Source organism: Puma concolor, chromosome E3, assembly GCF_028749965.1.
Source record: "Puma concolor isolate L17-30 chromosome E3, mPumCon1.1.hap2, whole genome shotgun sequence".
NCBI lineage: Eukaryota > Metazoa > Chordata > Mammalia > Carnivora > Felidae > Puma > Puma concolor.
In genome coordinates, this window is record NC_141682.1 from 3,849,500 (window position 1) to 3,872,081 (window position 22,582).

At 55.8% G+C, this 22,582-nt stretch overlaps 1 protein-coding gene across 2 annotated transcripts in view; it reads left to right on the forward strand.

Moving 5' to 3' along the window:
- Positions 1 to 18,395, forward strand: part of SDK1 (sidekick cell adhesion molecule 1) — an 888,233-nt gene extending 869,838 nt beyond the window's left edge. For both annotated transcript variants that reach the window (XM_086692476.1, XM_086692475.1), the window contains exons 42-45: positions 306 to 443; positions 3,230 to 3,350; positions 3,758 to 3,887; positions 16,016 to 18,395. In XM_086692476.1, coding sequence (XP_086548602.1) covers positions 306 to 443; positions 3,230 to 3,350; positions 3,758 to 3,887; positions 16,016 to 16,267 — 641 coding nt within the window. In that variant the 3' untranslated portion in view covers positions 16,268 to 18,395. The remainder of the gene's footprint in view (positions 1 to 305; positions 444 to 3,229; positions 3,351 to 3,757; positions 3,888 to 16,015) is intronic.
- Positions 18,396 to 22,582: the final 4,187 nt, after the last annotated feature.

Genomic DNA, 22,582 nt, shown 5'->3' on the forward strand with positions numbered 1-22,582 from the left:
TAGCACGAAGGACGGTGTAGATGGTCAAGGGCAGGGCGAGCTCTGGGAAAGGGCAACGTGGGTGCCACGGGGGCCCCGAGCCCGGTTCCCGCAGGGACAAGGAGCAGCGGCCGCAGAGCCCGTCACGCCCGAGCCCGGGTCTGGGAAGCTGGAACCCACGCCAGCCCGTGGTTCCGTCCTCCCCGTGACTCGGGGCTCGTCGCCTCCTCCCTCCCCGCCCCCACCCTGCACGGAGCCCCGCCACCTGTTCCCGGACAGGCGGCAGGAGTCTCCATCGCGCGTGACTGTGTTGGTGTGCCCCTCAGCGCAAGTGGAGACCCCGTTCTACGGGGAGTGGTGGTTCCTCCTGGTGATGGCGCTGTCCAGCCTGATCGTCCTGCTGCTGGTGGTGTTTGCTGTGGTCTTGCACGGGCAGAACAAGAGATACAAGAACTGCGGCACAGGTGAGGCGTCTGCCCCCCTCCCCCCCCCCGCCACTGTTTTCTCCCATCTCTCCAGGGTCTGTGGGGCCAGCATCCCCTTTGCGGGTGATAAGATAGGCGCAGCGGATTTCCTTCGGGAGGCAGCTGGGTGCAGCATGCAGGTGTCCTAGAGCTTGGCGGCCCGGACTCTGGCCCTGGCCCATGTCTCCTGTCCATCGCTTGGGTCATTTTGGCCTCCCTGCGTCTGTTTTCCCCATAAGCACCATTTCCCAGATGCAGCGGTATTTTTGAACGTGATCTATAACGCGTTAGCCAGAAGCATTGACCAGATGAATCACCAGACTATTCAATGTCACGGGAACGCAGTGCTGGGCACGTCTCCGAAGCATCGGTGAGGCTCAGGGAGCCGCCGATGGAAACAAGGTGCGGGGTTCAGCCAGACAGCGGTTGAGTTGTACCTCACCTTAAACCCCACGTCCCAGCTCCGCGCCCTCTGGCGCCCAGCTCACCACTGCCTCCCCAGTATGAGCTCCTGGCACACAGAAGGTCCTCAGTAAGTGTCTGTTGCTGAGTGGATCGCCCCCATCAGAGAAATGGACAAACGAACACGGGGCAAAGCTGGACTCCATTTATAGGAAGGTCTGGAACCACCAAAATGAGTGAGAGTTTCTAGAAGACAGAATAGTGGTTGCCTGTTGGGAGAGAAGTATCAACAGAGAAGGTTAGTGAGGGAGCCTCTCGGGGTTCTGGGACCCTGGCAGGTGAGGGAGCCCCTCGGGGTTCATGGGGCTCCATATCTCTACGCCCATGGCAATTACACACGTAGCAAACAAGTCACTCCGGACGTGTCAGATAAGTACACTTTACGCATTTATTCTTCTCGGTTTTTCTTCAGTTCTCCTAATAACCTAGGAGACCACTTCCTGGCACAACCACGGCTGTCTGTTCCATCACAGCTGTAGCTTGGCCGAGAACGTGACCAGCTCCCTGGTGTCACCAGGGCGGCAGGACAGGCCCCATAGCTGGAGCTATTCCCACTGTTCCTCCGTCTTTGCTCCCCAGGAGGCCGGCTCCCTGGTGGGGTCCTCCTGCAAAGGAGCCGGCCCGTGAGCCCTCAGGGACGAGGGGCTGGGCTGAGCGGCTTCCCCAGCCTCAGCCTCCCAGTTCCATCCATCCCTGTGCCTAACGGGTTAACACAACCAGGCGCCTCACCGTTTGCTTTCCTGGCGTTAAGCAATTCATCCCTCCAAGAAAGGGTTTATTTTTTTCTGTATAAATTCACTTCTAACAAGTGTTCGTAAATCAGATTTTATTCCTATGGGATTTACTATGTATGAATGGCATGTCATTTTATTGAGTTAATGCTATTCCAGAATCCTGTGTCTGGCACACAGAAAATCTCCCCGCTTTTCACTCTCCTTCTGCATCTGGAAAACAGCCCCGAAAAGCCAGACCTGACCCAAGCTTCTGATACTCAGCCTCACCCTGGAGTATTAATTTAACATCATAATTGAAGCCTAGGAAAAAAAAAAAAAAAAAAAAACGCGTCTACTCGAATGTCTGCCTTCCTGCCGGGAGACACGCAGACCCTAAACCTTCACCGTTCCGGCCCGACAGCCTCCCTCACACACCACCCTCATTGGATTTCCTTTCTGATACTGCTTCTTACCTGCCCACCCACTCATCAGTCAGCCCCAGACCCCTCCTGGCCGGCGAATGACCCACGATCTGCAGGTCTCTGTCCTGCCGGCTTTTCCCGTTGCGTGCACCTAGAGCTTTCCGGACCCTCGGGAAGGGGGGGGCGGGCGCTGGTTCAAAGCGGAGAGGGCACCGTGGGGTTTTAACAAAGCTGGAGTGGCCCCTGTCCTGGAGGCGAGCACAGCGGGAGAAAAACAGGTGGGGTCCCTGCCTCCAAGGGCTGTGGTCTGGCCAGGAGAGGTGGGAGGTGGAAGGTAAGGAACACGCAAGCAGGTGGAAAATAGCGCTGTTGGGATGAGCACCACGGGGGGGCGCTCTACGCATCTCTGGGAGGGGAGGAGGAGGAAGAGGGGGAGGAAGAGGGGGAGGGGGAAGGACGGCCGCTGTCTCGGGTGGTCTGGAAGATGCTCTGTGGTCCTGTGACGCTTGGGCTGTGAGCTGAAAGAAGGGGACGGTGGGCCAGGAGGACTCTGGGGGAAGGGGACAGACAGCCTTGAGGACAGGAAGACACGGGACTCTCGGTGTCTCCTGTGGTTTCTCCCAAGCTCACGGTTATTCGTTTGATCTGCCGACATAGTTTAGAACACGTTTTCACGTGTATTTGTAAACCTGTTTTTTTGAGTGGCTTCTCGCGTGTTGACAGATACGTGCGGACGTCAGCACAGCCGGTTCTAGAACATCTTCACCACCCCAGAAAGACCCCGTGTCCCCTGGACTGTCACCCCCTGCAAATCTACTTTCCATTTACTGTTTTATTAGGTGGTCATGAGGTCGTCATTTTGAAATGTATAAAATACTTAATCCTCAACTTTAAAAAAAAAAACGCCGATGCATCCTGAGGGCTCCTCCGTCAATTCTGATAGGAAGGCTGGTGTTCTGGTGTCAGACAAAGCAAACACCACAGTGCTCCGAGCGCTGCGATTAATACGCTGCCGGCTCCCCGGCGAGCCTCCGCCCACCCCGCGCGCCCAGGCGGGTCTGGCCAGGCTCTGGGCCCTGCTTCCAGCGGGAACTCCGCACACCTGTAGGCCGAGCACCTGTGCGGCCCTCAGACCCGCAGCGAGCCCTTGACTGCAGCCCATGAACCCGTTCTCCCGTCCCGGCTCTAGGGAAGAACATCTCCAACGTGGAGGAGACCGTGACCCTGGACAACGGAGGGTTTGCCGCCTTGGAGCTCAACAGCCGCCACCTCAATGTCAAGAACACCTTCTCAAAGAAGAATGGGACCAGGTAGGGACGCAGCGCCCGTAACCTACCTGGGCCACGTCTGCCCAACGGTCTGGCCGCGGGCATGTCGCCGAGCCCACGGGCACCCGCCACAACCCAACAGGGCCGCGTTGAGTCTCGGGGGGGCGCACATGGCGGGGGGCCCGGGGCATCCTTCCTCCTGTTCCAGAGATGCAAAAAGAAGACCCGTCTCGGGTGCGGAGGGGCGTGGTCTCGGGAGGCCGAGCGCCCGCAGGCTGGCTGAGCGTTAGGGAGTCCCTGCTTCTCGGGCACACGGGTGCCACCAGAATGGACGTCCACCCATCCCAACAGGGCAGCAGCCAGAGGACGGGTCAGGAGGGCCCCGGGGAGGTAGCTGCGGCCCGGATATCTGAGCCCGTGTCCGTCCCGTGGGCGGCGTCCTGTCCTAGGTCCCCACCCCGGCCCAGCCCCGGCGGGCTGCACTACTCAGACGAGGACATCTGCAACAAATACAACAGCGCCGTGCTGACCGAGAGCACAAACCTCAAGGAGAAGTCTGTGGACGCTTCGGAATCTGAGGTCAGTGCACATGGCCTCTGTCCCCGCTTCTGTGCCAAGCCCTCTGCCTTCCCGAGGTGCTGCCCCCCTGGTCCCTGTGGAGTTGAGGGGCAGCAGGGCCAGGGGCAAATGAGTCCCTTTGACCGATGAGGAAAGTACATGCTGGGACTCCTTCAGACCCAGAGGTCACTGCCCCCCGGGCCAGCTCTCACATCAGCACCTTGCCCAAAGGGGCTTCCGGTCCCGAAGCCACTTGACTTTCCGTTTGGCTTCCGTAAATAAACTGTGTTTTCTGGTGGTGACCGTAGAACCTGCCTTCTAGACCCCGGCTGGAGTGGCAGACGGCCTGAGCCCCCAAAACCCACAGAACCTGGGACCCCGTGCCCGGCAGCCCCTTCCCCTCCCACCCGCCCCGCTTTGTGCTGAAGCGGGATTGAGCCAACACCGTTCAGGGACAGTTACAGGGTCTGGTGAGCCCTGACCTGAGGCTTGTCTCTGTCCTCACTGAGCAGATGGACCAGGGGGGTCTTGCCCTCGCGGACGTGACCCCCACCCAGGACCCGTGGGCCTGCATCTGCGAGGCGTCCTGTGTGTCTGAGTGCTCACTCGTGCAGCTGAGCACACAGTGCGAGGCCTCCGTCGGGGCAGGCCGGGGAGGGTGTCATCCAGAGAGGAGGCAGCCGTGGGAGACTCCAGGAGGGGTCAGCCTTCCCTGCCCCCTGGGAAGTGCCTTTCCCCACAAGCGTGCTGCCTCAGGGTCTGACAGCGTCTGACCCTAAGGAGCAAAGCCAGCCGAAGTGACGGTTTGAGGGGTGGGTCCCTATCAGTCCTAAACGTCTTTATTTCAGACGTGCCCGGTGTTGAGAGGGAGGAAAATCACCAATCCGTTTGCTAGACACGTACGCCTGCCCCACCTCTTGACATCCATACTCTAAATCAATATTTAATCTAAAATAAGTCCCACCTTCATTTGGACCCGAATTCAGGCCTTATCAAGCCCCGAGGCTCAATAAAATGGCTTCTTTGAAGTTGTGGTTAGTATGTGAACTCCAAGTGAGACGGACGGCAGGTGGCTGTCGAGGTGACACCGGGTCCACTCTGCTTCGAGTTTCCTGTTTACAGAGGACGCCGGGCGCCCCGTCTGTGTCGTTGCCTTGGGCACGGTGCAAACAGCAAGCAGCAGCCGATGTTGCATTTGTCTGAAGTCAAGGGCTCTCAAGTGAAACGCTGCAGAAGTAACCTGGCTTTTTGTGAGAAGGAAACAGCAGCTTTTGTCTAGCTTTCTCTAGCTGCTTGCGCCAAAAGCAGCACGTTGGAAAGGGGTACGATGGCCTTGCGGCAGGCACTGCGTGTGCCAGCAACTTCGAGATGCATTCGCATGGCCTGTGCTGGGCATCTGTCCTCAGTTCTCGCCAGCACGCCCTGCGGGTGGAGTGAACAACGGTCCAACGGGGCTCAGGCACTACTTGCACCACTATGGTCCAGGCACGCTCTTCCATTTTTTATTTGTTGGTTTTTTTTTTAATGTTTTATTTATATTTGAGAGAGAGAGGCAGAGTGCGAGCAGGGGAGGGGCAGAGAGACAGACACAGAATCCGAAGCAGGCTCTGGGCTCCGAGCTGTCAGCACAGAGCCCGACGTGGGGCTCGAACCCACGAGCAGTGAGATCGTGACCTGAGCCGACGTCGGACGCTTAACCGACTGAGCCACCAGGCGCCCAGGCGTGCTCTCTCAATGCTCACACCAGTCCCATGAGGTAGGGCGATTCTCCTCGCTGGCCAGCCAGCAAGACTAAGTCTGAGGTCATCCAGAGCTCAGCCAGGCCCTGGCCTCCACCGGCTCCTCTTGACCCCTGGGGGCAGCGGCCATGTCGAGAGCGGCCAGAGTTGGAGGCACAAATTCTGAACTCTGTGTTCATGGGAGCATTCTCAAAATGGGTAGACGGGCAGCAGTCTGTTTGTCCTCTCATGCCTGTGGGATGTTTGGAGATGCCAATTCAGCTGGTTTTTACAGACAGTTAGTAAACGTATACAGGCACCGAGCTAGTCGTATGCACACGTGCACATGCCCGTATACCTACATACAAACACACACGTCCAGAGGTGGAGCTTGAAGGAGGAAGGGAAGGAGCTGATGGGGGGAGTGGGGGAGGAGGGCAGGCATAGGAGAGAGGGATGTAGATTTCACACTAAGCCCTGCGGGGAGGTAGCCGTGATCCTCATATAATAGAGGACAAAGCTGGAGCTTACAGAAGTTTTTACGTCTTCCCTGCACACATGCTGGTGGGGTGAGCTTGAGCGGCCGACCTGAGCCAGACTCCCAGTGCTGTCCCTCCCAGCACACCCGACACCCAGAACTGAGCCGTCCCAGCTCCATGGCTGTGGCTGAGTGAGTGAGGGGCCTGCCTTCCTCTTGGCAAGCCCTGTGCCGGGAGGAAGGGGTTCCTTTTATAATTCCCACAGACGCCTCTCATGGTTCCTAATGCTTTTTGGGTCAAGGGCTCTATCAGGAAGCTGATGAGAGGTGTGGACGCTCTATGTACATGCAGAAATTCTCCTAGGATCTGGGGTCCAGGCCCCCAGGAAGCTCTGACGGTCATCTCTAGCTGAGGTCCCATGGAGTCCACCGAGAACTCCCGTCCTGTCTGCTCCTGGGTCCTCGGGTAGACACAGTGAGGCCCATCCTTTTTCCAGAGTTCTTAGCTTTCTAATCTTGCTGGGTCCTATCTGTGAACCTTATGGATTTGGGAGATGTGTAAGCACCAGATATTCACAGGGTCCCAACAGAGGGACCTGGGGACTTCCGTCATCTTGGAAGCACCAGCTCAGATGGAGAGTTTGCTGTGAACCGCATTTATTAAACAGCCTGACTGAGATATAATTCACACACCACACAATTCACTCATTTGGAACGTTGGTTATTTAGGAGTGTTTTTTTAATTTTCTCATATTTGTGACTTTCCCAAATGACCTTCTGTTATTGATTTTTTTTTTTAATTTTATTCCATTGTGGTCTGGGAACATGCTTTGTATATTTTCAATCCTTTTAAATGTATTGAGTCTTGTTTCATGGTCTGTGCCAGAACAATGTTCCATATCCACTTGAAAAAACAAAGTGTTATTCTGCAGTTGTGTGGAATGGTCTGGATGTGTCTGTTAGGGCTGGCTGATTTACAGTGTTGTGGCAGTCACCTGGATTCCTGATCTTCTGCCGTCCATTCATGTACTCAAATCTCCAACTACTATTGTTGAACTCTCGATTTCTCGCTCCAATTCAGCCAGTTTATTTTCGTGTGTTTCAGGGGCTCTGTTTTAGATGTATGTTTATAATAGTTCTGTCTTGTAGATGGATTGGCCCCTTCATCAGAATAGCATGGCCCTTTTTGTCCCTAGTAACAATTTTGCCTTCACGATTATTTTGTCTGATACTAGTCAGCCACCCCAGGTCTCTTTTGGTCATTGTATGTTATTTCCATTCTTGTACTTTCAACCTATTTGTATCTTTGAATCTAGAATGTATCTCTTACAGGTAGCATAGAGCTGGAGTGGTTTTTCTTTCGGCCAATCTCTGCCTTTTGAATGGATTGTTTAATCCATTCACATTTAATATAATGACCGCTAAGGTAGACTTTACATCTGCTGTTTTGATATTTGTCTTTTATATGTCTCATGTCTTTATTCCTCTTTCTTTCCTGCTTACTTTCTTCTTTTTTAAGTGAAGTTTTCCAGTGTACCACTTTAATTCTCTTGTTTTTGCTTTTACTCTATTTTTTCAGTTATTTTTGTTAGTGATTGCTCTGGTATCAACATTTACTTAAGATTTATGCTAAATCTCAGTGATGTATAAAAAGTTTATTCCTATATAGCTGTCTGGCCTGCTCCCCTTTCTGTGCTGTCATTTATTATTATACATGATGTCTGTAAATCCATAATGTTACAAACGCAAGGATGCATTTTTATAGTTACTACTTTACAGAACTCTACATCTTTTAAGGAAGTCGAGATGAGAAAGGAGAGCAAATAAATATCTGGAGTTTACCATTTTACCCGTCTTATATACTATTCATTTCTTCCAGCAGATTCAAGTTACCATTGGGCGTCATTTCTTCACTCAGCTGCTTCCTTTGTTCTGTTTGTTAAATATGTCACATTTCTGAGGCATCTGTGTGGCTCAGTCAGTTAAGCGTCTGACTTCGGCTCAGGTCATGATCTCACTGTTCATGAGTTCAAGTCCCAGGTCGGGCTCTGTCCTGACAACTCAGAGCCTGGAGCCTGTGTAAGATTCATCTTCCTCTCTCTCTCTGCCCGTCCGCCACTCACACTCTGTCTCAAAAATAAATAAACGTTAAAAAAAAATTGATAAAAAGATATCACATTTCTGTACACCATAGGCCCAACAATACAATTATATACATATCATTGTATGCAATTGCTTTTTAATTTAGGTAAGAGAAGAAAGATGCTATCTTTCGTAATTACCCATGTGTGACCATCTTGGTCATTGCCTTTTCTTTTACACTTCTGCTTATGTCACCTGCTTTCAACCTGACAGTCTTCCTGTAGTGTCTCTTGTAAGGCAGGTTGGATAGTGATGAATTTTCCTGCCTCTACTTATCTAGGGGTGCCTTTATTTCACCTTCATTTTTGAAAGCAGTTCTGCTGAACAGAAGATCCTTGGTTAGCAGTTTTTATTCAACACTTTGAATACACTTCCCCATTGCCTTCTGTCCCCCATCTTTTTCTTTTCTGATCAGAAGCCAACTCTGACCATTATTTGAGTTCCCTTGTCCATGATTTGAAGAATTTCTTTGTCTTTTTGGCTGTGAGGCGTCTGGGTGTGGACTTACTTGGTGTTTATGGAGAGTTTCTGCGTGTAAATGAATGCTTCTGAGCAAATCTGGGAAGTCGTAAGCCATTTCTTCCCCTGTGTTTTCTTCTTCTGTCTTTCTGCTCTCGTCCTGGTGCTCTCATGACCATCTCGTGTGTGGGTGTCCTCAGCATTGTCCTGCATATGTCAGGTGCTCTTTTCTTTCATTATTGTTCTTCTCCTTCGTATGTGTTCATGCTTTTTCTTCTCTTTTCCAGAGTGCATAATCTCTGTTGATACGTCCCCGTGGCCTGACTCTGTTCTGCCAGACCCAGCGTACCGTCGGGCGCCTCCAATGAATTGTTTATTTTGGCCATTGTATTTTTCAATGCCAAAACTTCTTATTTGGTTCTCTTAAAATCATTTCTCTATTGATATGTTCTACTTGGCACAGTATCATCATCTTCCATTCTTTAAACTTAGCTTCCTTTAGTTCTGTGACTAGATTGTAATAGCTGCTTTCAAAATCTTTGTTTGCCAACACTCGAGTCTCCTCAGACGCTGCCTGCTTTTTGCTGCAGGTGTGGAACACACTGTCCTGTTTTGCTGAAAACGGTTCATTTTTGTTAATGTATTGTGCCAACTGTGAATACTGATATCCTCTACCCCGAGGATCATTCTCATTGTCTGAGTGTTTAGTGGGCTGGCTGGACTAGTTCAGTGGAAGACTGTCTCCCCCAGGGGTGGATTCTCTTATGCCACACTCCTGAGAAGTGCAGTCTTAGGAACACATTCAGGACCCCTGAATACCCGGGATGACGATGGTCCCAGCCAGGCTTTCTTTGTCTCTTTTTCTCACCCCCTATTAAGATTCTGGATGGTCTGTTGGTATTGGTATCACACCCAGCTCTTAACCTTTACCACTTGCTAGCTCGATTATTTTTCACGATGCCCTGGGCTATATATTACGCTATAGCTTGCTCCAGTTAAGGGGCAGCCCTCCTGCAGTAGCAGGATGTTATCAATCTGAATTCTGCTCTGACCCCAAGGAGGCTCTCCTTAGCTGTCTCTTTCCGTGGTTCTCTCTGTGAAACTTCTGGCTGGTTTATTGCTTCACTTGTTACAATCACAGAACTACCAGCTTCCTCTTAATTTCTTATGCGGAAGGATTCCACTGTTTTCGGCAGTGCCCTTAGGCATGCTTTGTTCCAAACAAAGCCATTCCCTTTAGGAGAGTCGGGATCTCTCTGTTCTAATGGACTGTCTCTCCCCACTGTGCAGGACTTCTGTGTCACAGCACCAAAGCTGGGGGTGGGGACAGTGGCCCTCTTCGCCCATAGGGACACACCTGCCGTGCAGGTAGGGCACTGGGTGGAGACGATAGTCCCCGATCTTCTGGGCTTGCCCCTCTGGTATAAAACTTCTTCCCTACAAGCTAGCTGAGGCAGCGGCCGTTGGGGCTCAGTATTCTCAACCTGCCACAAGTGGTGTAGACCGTCCGGCCCAGGGGTAAAGACAGGGTGAGGGAAGGGAACCCGGTTCTCTCGACTGTACCTGCCGAGCTGCTGTCACACGGAGCTGGGGGTCAGAGGCGGGGGGTGATGCAGGTCACGGCTCGAGTGCCTCAGACTCTTGCTGTTCTTGGTGGAGTAAATCTTCCTCCATTTGCTCTCTGTCCCGGCCACGATTCCCAGCGACTTTAGAGGCCTGTTTATAAAATAACTTTCTCCAGTTAAATCATTGTCTCTCTTGGAAGGCAGTCTGCTGGCTCCTCACCGGCCATTCTGGAAGCACCTTTTGCCTTTGTAATGGATGGTTCTGATATTCAGAGGGGAGAAGCATGGGCCAAGGTTTCCTAAAGACGGTGATGATTTCTGGCCCGGCCCCTTAACCCCAAATTCACAGGAATAGAGGCAAATTACCGAACTGCAGACAGAGCCCTCAGAGAGATGAGCAAGGGTCCCAGAGAGAAGAGACCCAGGGTGGGGCAGCAGAACATACGCTTAGCACCTGTTTCAAAGAGGACCACCTAATAAGTGACTTGCACTTGCATTTAGATTTCAGTTTTTGTTTTTAAGTTTATTTATTTTTGACAGAGAGAGAGAGAGAGAGAGAGTGAGCTGGGGAGGGACAGAGAGAGGGAGACACAGAATCCAAAGCAGGTTCCGGGCTCTGAGCTGTCAGTGCAGAGCCCGATGCGGGGCTCATGATGAACCGTGAGATCATGACCTGAGCGGAAGTCGGATGCTTAACCGACTGAGCCCCCCAGGAGCCCCGTGCATTCAGATTTCAGATACTGATCCTCCCTACCAGAGGCAGCGTCTGGATTTAAAAACATTGTACACTGAGATGTCAGGAGTGGAAAGTAAGACACGTTCTTGGCCCTGGACTTAGTCAACGGTTTGATGCAATGTGGCTCAGGAGTGAGGAGGGTAATGCCCTTCCTCCCGGCCCCCCTCCTCTCCAGAGCCCGGGGAAGTAAGGAGATAGAAACCCTATGCGATCTTTGCTGGAAGAGGTCTTCTGCGAAGCTAATATTTCACCACGAAAACGGCGATGCCGTCCTTTTCTCCCCAGGACGTTTTTAACTATTTTCAGAAACAGTGCTCGAAGTGGAAATTCTGTGAATGGGATCATGGGAGCACAAGAACCTGACGAGAGCCACTGTGAGTTAGGCCATCAGTGTCTCGTGCCATGAGCCGTGGCCCTTTGTCTGTCTCTGGTTAGGGATGAGAGGCTTTGTCTTTCACGCAGGACTGCTGTTCAAGTCGCATTATAAAAATCGTTTTCAAGATCCCAAGAAACAGTTCTCAAAATCTCTCCCGCTCCAACCTAGACCAACCCCCCCCCCGTACCTAATTAATTCCCTAATATTATTTGACTCTTTCATCTTGAAAATATAATACCAAGAGTGTTGAGATTATCTTTCTTAGCTTCTTGCCAGGCATCTGTGCACCTTTAGAAACTGCCACCACATCCAATCACCTGCTGTCCTTCTGTGGTTTCCGGGGAAACCAACACACATCGCTACTTCGGATCACACAGGAAACTTAAAAAAAAAAAAAAAAAAAAAATAGGACCCTGCAGCATTGCCTTTTCGTCAGTAATTCTAGCTCACTAAGATACATCCCCATTAAAAAATAATAATGTCATATAAACAATAAACAGAGCAGGCAGGGGGGAGGATGGCATTTAAGTCACTGCTCTCTGGTGGAGGTAATGGGGAGGGCTGAGCAGGCTCCAAGAAGCCTGGCCTGTGTGTCATGTGACCGTCCGCTCTTGGGCTCCTGCCTTTCCTGTCTCTCTGCAGGATGGTCTTAACCTCTCCCAGCAGCTCTTGGCTGGGTCTGTGGGCCCTGCCCGCTCAGGGCTCGTAGCCACCTAAAGGGCGGGGCTCTTCCTGTGCAGCACAAAGAGTCCCAGAGAGGATTCTGATTGGCTCAGCTTAAGTCACATGTATACCCACTAGCCAATCACTGTTTAAGGCGGGGAGGAGCCATTCAGCCCATGTGACAAGGAAAGGCAGAGAAGGCTCACTTCCTGAGGTTCCTTCGGGAAGGTCCAAGCCCAGACCTGGGACATCACTGTGAGCCAGACAGCCCCCCGGGCCTCTTCTTAGCACCCGCATGTCACCGAGCCCTCTCTCCATGCTATAGGACCTTTAGGTCCGTGGCCGGGAATATACGGAATGATGTAACAGCTGAACACATGTCCAGTGAAACCGTGTGAGCACGCCGGGGTGGGACACGGGAGGCATTCATACCTGAGCAAGGTTGGACGTGCCCGTAGAAAGGCTGCCTCCTGCAAGAACTCGGGAGTGCCTTCTAGACCAGACTGCCACCCCTCCCCCTCCCACCCAGTGCCACTTGGCCACTGGGAGCCCGGCTTCTCGACGGCCCAAACAGCTTCAGGAGGAGGGGCGGACAGGGGTAGCAAGAAGAGGGAGAGGTGCCCGAAGGGTCACCACCTGGGTCCCCGACAGGTCTGCCAAAGTGGAACCGCCAGCACGGGTGACTTCTGCGTGTGGTGATGTCCCCCGATGCGGAGACCTGACGGAAGACTGAGCACATAAAGTGTCCTTCTAACCTTTCATACGGCTGTGCTCAAAGGTGTCCCAAAGTGTTACTAGAAAGGCTTTCTTCATTTCTGCCACCTTTGGCTGTGATACGGCGCTGGGTCTGGCCCCGCCCTGTCCCTGGCCACTGTCAGACACAAAGCGAGGAGACTGAACCTAAGTGCCCTTGCTCACGTTTTTCCTCACGCACAACAGGGGGAGGGGGGGATGGGGCGGCCCGAGCACCGCAGGGTACAGGGTGAAGAGGGAGAAAACCTTGAATCTTACATTCACTCGTCAGATGACCACGACCTCTGACCCCGGTGCGTGAAGCCTCAATCCTGAGTGTTCTGTAACTTTGCCGAGAGGACGACACCCCCGACATAGCTCAGCATGAGCTCTTTTCTCCTAAGTCAGGAATTTGGAACCAAGATATGGTGTCTGCAGAAGGGACAGACCCAACTCAGGGACCGATAACGGATCCCGCCAGCTTCCTTCAGGTGACCCTTGTTGTCGTTCCTGCCTGTCTCGGTTCACACAGAGCTTTGCCTCAGAAGCCCCTCGAGGCCTCTGGAAAACAGACGAAGGATAAACCTTAGCCGCCAGAAGTACACGTGCCGTATCTCTTCACCTGCAGCCCTCCAGGCCAGATATGTTTAAGAATTCGGCGTTTCTCAGGGGTGGGATATATACATCGTATGTTACGTAGCATCCCCGGCAGGGCACGTTACGTTACGAGCACATTAGTATTTCTGCAGCAGAATCTGCAAATATCCACACTAAATAGTTGCACGTCAGTTCAGCTCAGGGTCATAGCTGCCAAAGTAGCTCCACGTAGGTCAGACTTTGCCACCAGGTAAGCTACAAAAACCGCTTTTGATTTTCAGAGCACGGAGGGTTTTGGAATCATGAGCGGGGGTTTGTGAGTCGGGTCAGCAGACACGAAGGAGACCCCGGAACAGAGAACCGGTTCCGCACCAGCAGGGGCCCCAGGGCTGCAAGGCTCCCCCTCGGCTCCCACCCCGCCTGGGATGCTGGGCAACTGGCCCGTCTCTCTCTGAGCTTCTTTCTTCATCCATAAAATAGGAACAAAAGGAACCATGCGGTTTCAGGGACTCCGCAGGGGTTAATCTGTATGTAGTCGCGTCTCCTAAAAAGAAGCTGCTCTTAGGTCTGTGGTCTATTGTCACCCTCACCGCCCAGTGATGGAGGAACTAATGTTCCCTGCATCTCGGGCTGTGTCGGGAGAGGACAGTCATCAGACCTGCACTTATGTGAGCTCTGACTCCGTACAAAGCAGAGGAACCACAGAGGTGTTTAACTGCCGACAGCTGACTGTGCCATAACGCACAGGTCCCAAGAAGTCCCAAATCTGTGAGTTACCATTACTTTTCTGTAAATGTTCCAGTGAGATCCCGATTTTCGAGTCGGTGTCTGGAAACTCCTGGGAGTCTGGCTCCCGCCATGTCCACAAGGGGCTTCTGCACAGCCTAGGTGCCACCCGCTCTTACCGGCTGACAGGATGCAGTCCCCAGATGGAGCATGATGTGGGCCGTTCGCTCCCCATCAGATGAGGGACAGTGACTCAGAGCACCAAGGGACCCTCTGCCTTCCCTCAGTCTCAACACAGCCGACACATCGAATGAGTCCTGCCCTCACTCCAGCCTGGCCACTGATGAGAATCCTCCCAGAGCTTCTGAGAAACACACAGTCCCCAGCCCTAGCCCAGGCCCAGTCTGTCAGGAAGCATACCCAGTAATCTGTGCTCTCCCAAAACTTTCCTGCTGATTCTGAGACAGCATTTGGGGGTGTCCCACACCTTCATACCAGCCGGGCCTCCTGAGACCCTCCTGGAGAGAGAAAAAAGGGCGGGTGTGGCCGTGTCAGGGACGGAGCCCAGGCAGGGCACCTTGGAATGGAGACGCTTTATCCAGCCGCAGGCTCCCGCCCTGGCCTTGAACTCGAAAGGCTAGATGGCTGCATGTCTGTAGACCCGTATTTGGCGTTTTCAAGGCGTCAGTGGCCTCTGCGAGGTCCCCGGTGGTGCAGGGAGGAACCCACTGTGTTTTCAAAAGCGGGGGGTGGGGGGCGTGTCTCGTGTGGGGCCCAGCAGCCGACCCGGCCAGCCTGTGGGCAGGCGGCAGGCCCCCCGGGGGTACTCGAAGTTCCTCTGGGGCAGGCAGGTGGGAGCCTCCACCCTCTTGGGAAAACGGTCTTCACTGTCTCTGTTAATGGCACCTCAGTGACTTGACATCAGTCCCCAAACCACAAAACAGGGTTTTGCTTTAAGAACGTGAACATAGAAACTATGTGGACTAAATGTTCTCAGTGGAAACTGCTGATTTATTTTCTTATAAAGACGGGGAGAAAACCCCCTCAGCCTGGCCTTCACCCATCAATGAGGCTGGCTCGTGTGTGTGTGTGGCCGGAGGGGTCAGGTTTCAGGGCCTGGGGAGGGAGGAGTCGACGGCCGCTGTAGACGTCGTGGCTCCCTAGGGCCCCTGTCCTCGGTAGCCTCCCCTCTGAGATCTGCACGGATGTGACATCACACGGACATTTGTATCCCACAGAGGTCACCCTGTCCTCACCTCCATGTGTGCTCAGGGCCGGCTCCCTCCAGTCTAGTGCAGCCTACACCGTAGTCCTGGGCAAGCCGAGGACCCTGGACCATTCTTACCCCCACCCCCTCCCAGGAGCTCTGCCTTGGGAGGGCACAGAGCACCCCCTTGAGGCTGTGTAGACCTCTCCCGGGTCAGAGGATGAAGTGTAGACCTGTCCTGGGGCAGAAGTGCAGTGCAGACCCCTCCTGGGACGGGCTCACACACCCTGAGGGGTCAGGCGCAGACTCGGGCAGCTGGAACAGCACGTGGTCCCTGTCTCAGGGCAGCGGAGGTGCTGAGCTCGGGCGGGGGAGGGGGGCGTACCTCGGGTGGAGTGTGGGGTGGCCTGGGGGGCGGGAGAAGGGAAGAGGGTGGGACACCGTGGACACAAGCCAGCTCACTTTGGGTGGCTTTCGCTGGTGTGGCCGCCTGGCCACCCCTTGCTTCCAGCTCAGCCCCCCTGCCCGTGGCCACCCTCCCCCTGTGCCTGCCCTTCTCCCGTGGCCACGGGTCCCCACCAAGGCCGCCCCCTGCCCTCGCCCACGGCCACCCCGTCCCCTCCCCATGCCCACCGTCCTCTGTGGCTGACCTCCCCCTCCCCCATGAGCTCTCATGCCCTCCCCCACGCCCACCCCCTCCCCGGCACCTGCTGCCGCCCAAGGCCCGCTCACGCCTGGCTGTCTCCCCAGGGCACCGACTCCGAATCTGAGGACACGCCCCCCCAGCACTCCTTCGTCAACCACTACATGAGCGACCCCACCTACTACAACTCGTGGAAGCGGCGAGCCCCGGGCGGGCGCGCCCCGCACAGGTACGAGGCGGTGGCGGGCGGCGAGGCGGGGCCGCACCTGCACACGGTGGTCACCACACAAAGCGCCGTGTTCGCGCCCGCGGGCCCCGGCGCCCGGACTCCGCTCACCGGCTTCTCCTCCTTCGTGTGACGGCCGCGGCGGGGCCTCCGCGCACCTTCCAGCCTCCTTTTGTTAAGACAATCAACTCCAGTAACTGAGCTCAAGCTTTTGTTCAAACAAGAATTCTGATAAGTGATGATTTTACCTACTTGTGAACACTAGATTTCAATTAGAAAGGTTTTTTTAACGGCTTTTTGTAACATCGCTGCAGGAAGCGGGTTTCTTTGTTTTCTTTTCTTTTTACGAGAAGGTGTATTTCAGTGGTGCGGTGGCGAGGGGACCCCAGACCCCCCCAGTCCTGGGTGTCTCCATCCCACGCCAAGTAGGGAGGCTGCGGGGGGGAGGGGGCCAGGAGGAGCGGGGGTCAAGTGCGATGTCCGCCCACGTCCAGGCCGCTCCTTCCTCTTCTCTACCTCCTGTGCCTCCGGAGAACCAGCCTGCTGCCGCCCGCTCCTGGCCTCTGCGGAGCGAAGTGTGTGCCCCGGGCTGAGCGCTTCTCGGCCCGACCCCATCCATGTCTGAAATATTCTCACTCCGCAGTTTGCAGGCAAGGAATCGGCTTTCAGGTTCCTGGCGAGGGGGCAAGAGATTCCGAGGGGGGGGTCCTCTGGCCGGCTGACGGCTCAGCGGTCGCACCTTGCATCATTCCAGTGGTGAAATCCCCGGGGCTTTTCTCTTCCTTTCTTTGCCTGAAGCCAACGGCGCAGAGCAGGGACCCACCCCCCAGGGCTGCGAGTGGGCGCGGGCCCTCCCTTCTCGAGCGTGTCCTTCCCGTGAACAGCACACGGCCCACCCCGCGAACCCAGAGAGAGCAAGACGGCGCTTTCAGAATTGCTTGTGGTGTAAGAGGCGTGCGTTGTTAACCAGAGGATTTTTTAAATCTTTTTATCTTTTTTTAAACTATGTCACATGAAATGAATGAGTCTCTGCTGTCTCCAGGTGCCTTTTTATTAATTGTTTAGCTTCGTACATGAGAAAGACAGAAAGCGTCGGTGTCTCCAAATAAAGCGAAACAGCTCTGAGAAAGTGGGGCCCCGAATTGCCTCCCGCGAACGTGGCCCCCCCGGTCTCCTTGTCCCGCCCGCTGCCCACTGCCTTGACCGGCAGTGCTGCTGTCCCTGCCCCCAGCCCAGCCCAGCCCAGCTTTCAGCCTTAACAGGTTTTCTGGAATCTATTTTTTCCCCCTTTGCTACTTTAGTTTTCATCCTTTAGCTACGTGAGAATAGCATGAACTACTTTGAAATTTCGAGAGCCCGAAGTGTAGCTGTGACTCCAGCCATCCCATTATTCTTCCAAGAGGTGGCCGAGGTGACTGAGGAGCCGGCAGCCAACCCCCCAGGCCAGAGCCGAGGTCCAGGTGTAACCGGCGGGCGCCCAGAGCTCCTGGAGGGCCCCGCGTCCCCACCTCGCTAGCAGGAGGGTGGCCGTGACAATGCGCAGCCACCCTGTTGACACCCCCAAGGAGCAGGGGTGACCTGTGACCTTCCAGTGCCCTGACGGTAGGGGAGCCGGTCCTGTGGCCCCATATAGAGCGTGTGGTATCTCCTCGGCTCTAGTCCGTCTACACTTCGTCGGGCCCTCTGCTTTCCCAGTGGCCGCCTGTGGCCCCCGGAGGCTAAGGAGAGTTTTGTGTTGGGTGAAAAGCCCCTTTTCAGTTTTTCCAACAGTTGACGGTGTGGAAAGGTTCCTCTCTCTCTCTCTCTCTCTCCCTCTCTCTCTCTCTCTCCTCTCCCTTCCCTCCCTTCCTTCTCTCCTTCCTGCCTTCTTTTTCTGAGCGGAGGCAGAAATATTCTAAACCAAAAATCCTAGATGCTCTGCCCAAAGCCACTTGTGCGTGAGAATCACCCCCAACAGTTCACCGGACAGGACGCACCTCGGGGCCCCAAGCCCGGCTCCGTCCTCTCGGCCCCAGGACGGCCGGCGAGGGGGCAGGAACCCGCGCGAGGCGACAGGCTGCAAGCTGAACTTCTTGGAAGACAGGTGCCTGGTGGAGAACACGGACAAACTGCCTTCTGTGCACTTCGAGCTCTAAGCCATACGGACTTCGCTTTAAATTATGGGGGAAAGTGTTGTCACGTCTCAGAATGAGGACCCTTTGGTTGGAGGTGTGTTCTTTGCTTTGGGGTTTTTGCGACAACATGAAGCTTTTTTTCAGGTTCATTATATTTCCTGTACTTTCTCTTTCTCTGCTTTGACTGAACTTTTTGTGTATGGGATCGTCTGTCTGAGGCTCTGCTGGCACCGTGGCTGCTGACGGACTGTTAGCACCTGCTCCCCACCCCCCCCCCCGCCCCCCGCCCTGTCCCTCGGGGGCCCTGGCCCATGAGAGACACCTGCACCAAAGCAACAGACTGGGCGTCCGCAGTTAGGTTTCAGCCTCCCCAGGCAGTGTGGGCATCCACGAGCATCAGTCCCCAGCCTCTCACCTTCTAAGGAGAAAAACAGACACCACACCGCAGGAGATTAGGTATTGATTGGATTTTAATGTCCGTCCAAGAACAGAACGAGCAACGTTTCTCCAACCACGACCAGACGAAATGTCCTCATCTCGCCTTCTTCTGTAGTGACGTCATTCAGGTGCCTTACGGTGAGCGGTGGCCGAGCCCCCCCCCCCCCCCCCCGTGCACTCCCTCATCGCTCACCGGGCAGGTCGTTGGGTGACGAGCTGTCCTTCCCGTGTGAGGGTGAGCCAGCAAAGCGGCCAGGCGGGGCCGAGCTCTGTCAGAGCTGGAGGGACGGGACGGGCTGGCCCTCTCCGCCCGGGCACCAGGGCACAGGTTTCCAGGCAGGCTAGCGGCGGGGGTGGCTGCGGGCGGTCCCCGCACCCAACGGGCATTAAGCACATCAGCAAGGCCTCACGCACCCCTTCCTGAATAAATTGGCCCAGAGCGAACCCTGTCCTGCCCCAGCCTTGCCTTCCGTTTCACTCACCGCCGTGCTTGTAAGGCGTACTCGATTCAGCGTCGTAGCAGAGGACGGTGTGACGTAGGGCAACGTGGGGGCGCGTCCCCCGCTCCGCGAGCGACGGCGGAGGCCCTCGGCCAGGGAATCCGTCCAGGTCGCGGGGAGGAAGGGTCGCGCGCACGCTGTAAACTTCTTTTGATGCTGTGCTTGTATTTGACCACGACTGGGCTGAAGCATGGTGTTTGCGTAACGGATCGTAGCATGGTCTCTAGTTTTTACGAATTCTCGGCACACGGTGTAGTCGTTCTCCCAATGAGCAATCCACCCGCGTATCCGAATCTGGCTCTCTTGAACTCGTCATCCCAGTAGCCTGGATCCGGTCCGGAAGGCGGGAACACCGCAGCAACCCGTGACCCGAGCTAGTCTGCTGAGGCTCCTCTCCATTCCCCTCAGCGTCGTCTTCCGGTTTATCGAGAGCTTAGGTCAGTCCTGAAGTTTTCCCGGCAATGTTTTCTGGAGTTGTGCAGAATCCCAGATCTCATTTGGAAAAAAAAAAAAAAAATGTAGGATGACAGAGAGGTGCTATGGGTACGATTTTTAATAAAAACATCATTTTGTTCCTTATGTGCTCGTGATTTTCTTCAAGTATTGACGAAATGCCTCCTGAATTCTAGGCCTGTAAAGACTAGGTTCTGAGGCTCAGCCCCAGTGTGGTCCTGAACCACACGCACAGCCGTCCCAGGCCCCACGCCTGTCGAGATGCAGACGTCACAGGGATTTAAGCGCTCCCGGGGAGAGACACGTCAGGGGCACCACGTAGCCACGTATCCTGTGAACAGTGGCCTTCCTCAGCCTCAGCCCCCCCCCCCCCCCGCCAGACTCCACAGAGCCCGGAGGAGACCCTGCGCCCCACAGAACGTACTGTTGGCGGCAATGCAGGAATCTCCCCTCCGTGCAGGCCCCCCCACCCCGAGAGGCCTGGCTTCCCGCCTCCCCACGTCCCACCAGCCTCAGAGAGGGGTTCTCGGCCGTGGTGGGTTTCAGAATCCCCGGGAATGTGTACAAGTCCCGGTGTTCCGGTCACATCCAAATCAGCTAAGCCAGGATCTCTGGGGGTTGGGCCCAGACATTCGGTTCTGGTTCTGAAAGCTACCCAGGTTCCCACGCGCAGGCAAGGAAGACCTGCACGGGGGAGAGGCAGGGCTGCCGGCCGCAGGGAGGATGGGGGTCCGGGTCGCAGGAGAACTGGGGCCTGTGGTCCCAAGTTCGCCCTTTTGCTCCAGAAGCCAGCACCGCCGTGGACAAGCCAGAGGTAAGAACATTTCCCTTGTTCTCCTTCCCACCCTCCAGAAATGTGAAATTGAAACCTGCACACTTTTCAGAAACCGCAGCCTCCGTGTCCCAGATAGTTGCCTTTACTGCACCCGTACCGTTTGCCAAGCACGTTCTGTGTCCTTCAACATTGTCAATCCACATGTGGCAGGCACAGTCAGGGCTCCCGTTTTGTAGATGAGGAAACGCCCAGAGAGGTGAAGCCATCCGCCCCAGGGTAGCCAACTGGCCCAGGGGCAGGGGGCGGTCCAAACCTAGGCGGCTGGGGGGCTGCAGAGCGGGGGTCCTGAGCCACCGCCCTGCCTTCCAGGAGGGGTCTGCTTCCCCCAGCCTTCCTGGGAGCCCGGGACGGAGAGCCTCGGAGGAGCCGGGTGCTGGTGGGCACGGCCCAGAGCCTGGCGGGAGTGTGCGGGCACACGGGCGGCCTCATCCTCCCCGGCGTCCCCTCCAGCGCTGACAAGAAGAGAGCGGACTCGTTAGCTCGGCCCGCGTCGTGATGACCACTGTTGTTGGGAAGTTAATGGCAGGAACTTCCAAAGGCAGCACCCGTCACGGAGAACAGAACCCCACTCCCTTGCTGGGTGACAGGTAGGTGGACCGTCTCGGGATGGAAAAGCGACGTGGGTGAGTGTCCCAGGCACAGAGCCCTGACAGTGGTTTCTCTGCTCTGAGGACAGGACGGGGAAGGTGCGAGAGCGTGGCGGCCACATGCTGGGTGCCCCCGCCTGGCTGGGAGGAGCCAGGACTCCCGAGTCCTGCAGAGCCAGGCCCCAGGCCCCCAGACCCCAGAGGGTGGGCCTGGAAGCAGCGGGGGCCACGGGGGCCACAAGGACCTGCACACCATGAATCAGGCGTCCACTGAGGAAAGGGAGTCTCCGGGTCCTCCCCTCCTTCACCCACAGGCGTGTGCACGGGACACTGGGGGCCAGGGCACCGCCAGGGTGCTTGAGCAGAGCTGGGCCCCAGGAGCAAGATAGCAGAGACGGGCCGTTAGCGCTTTGGCCGACTGGAACGCGTTTCCCTGCCCGCCCGCACCCCGACTGCCTCTGGGGCATCACCTCTCCCCCAGGCCGACCTCCCAGGTGACAAGTGTCTAGGCAAGGCTGGGGGGTGGCCTGCGGCCCCCTCGTGGGAACGTGACTCTCTGGCAGCAGACGAGCGAGCTAGGGGCGCCTCTGAATCTCGCCTGGGACATCACCTTGCTCTCTGCCAGTTTCCAAACTGGGTTCCTGTCGGCTGGGCAAGCTCCCGGCGTTCCTGCCATGAGTCCCCTTCGCTTAGGTGAGACTGAGACCGTCCACCTCCTTGCAGGGGGAGAACCCTGCTTCCTGCCCCTGGGGGGCCCTCGTCCCCCTCGGGCCTGAGCTCTGAGTGCCCGCAGTGCCCCTGCCCGATGGGCCAGCCCGGGAGGCCACAGAGGCACCACGGGAGGCCGTGGCGGCCAAGCCCGGGGAGGGTCCCTCGGCCCCGGGTGCCGCAGCCACCCTGCCTGGGCTCACGGTTTCGGGCCAGACCAATGGACTGTCCTTACAGAACAGATGCACCGACCAGGGCGGGGGCTGCTTCCCGGTGAGCTATGGATGGAAGCCTGAGGTGCGTTTTCTGCAAAACGAGGCATTTGGGGGACAGTAGAAAAAAGAAGACAGTTTTTCGACGGGTGTGAGCACCCGAAGGGATTATTCGGGGCTGACTCGGGCAGGTGGGGACTTGGAGCCACAGCCCTGCTGCCTGCTCGTGGCCTCTGGTCCACACAGCTGCCGCCTCTGACCTGAGCCGCGGGTGGGGGACCCTGTGGGCCCCGTGGACGTACCCGCAGGACGTGGGAAAGGGGAGGGCGTGACCTGGACACGCCCTGTGCGTGTGGAGCTGGCAGCGTCCGGGGGTGGCCCTGACCCCGCGGCCTCCGCAGCCCGACGATCCCGAGGTGATCCCGCCAAGGCGATTCTGCCTCCAGCCTGGGCCCCGACACCCGCAGCACCGAGGAAAGGGCAGCTCGAGGACAGGTCTGGAGGCTGGTGCCAGGGCTGCACCGTGTTTCCCGAGAAAACCGGGATTTGATGGCGTGGAGGCCGGTTTGCGTGGCCTTCGCAAGTGGGTCCGTTGTGAGGT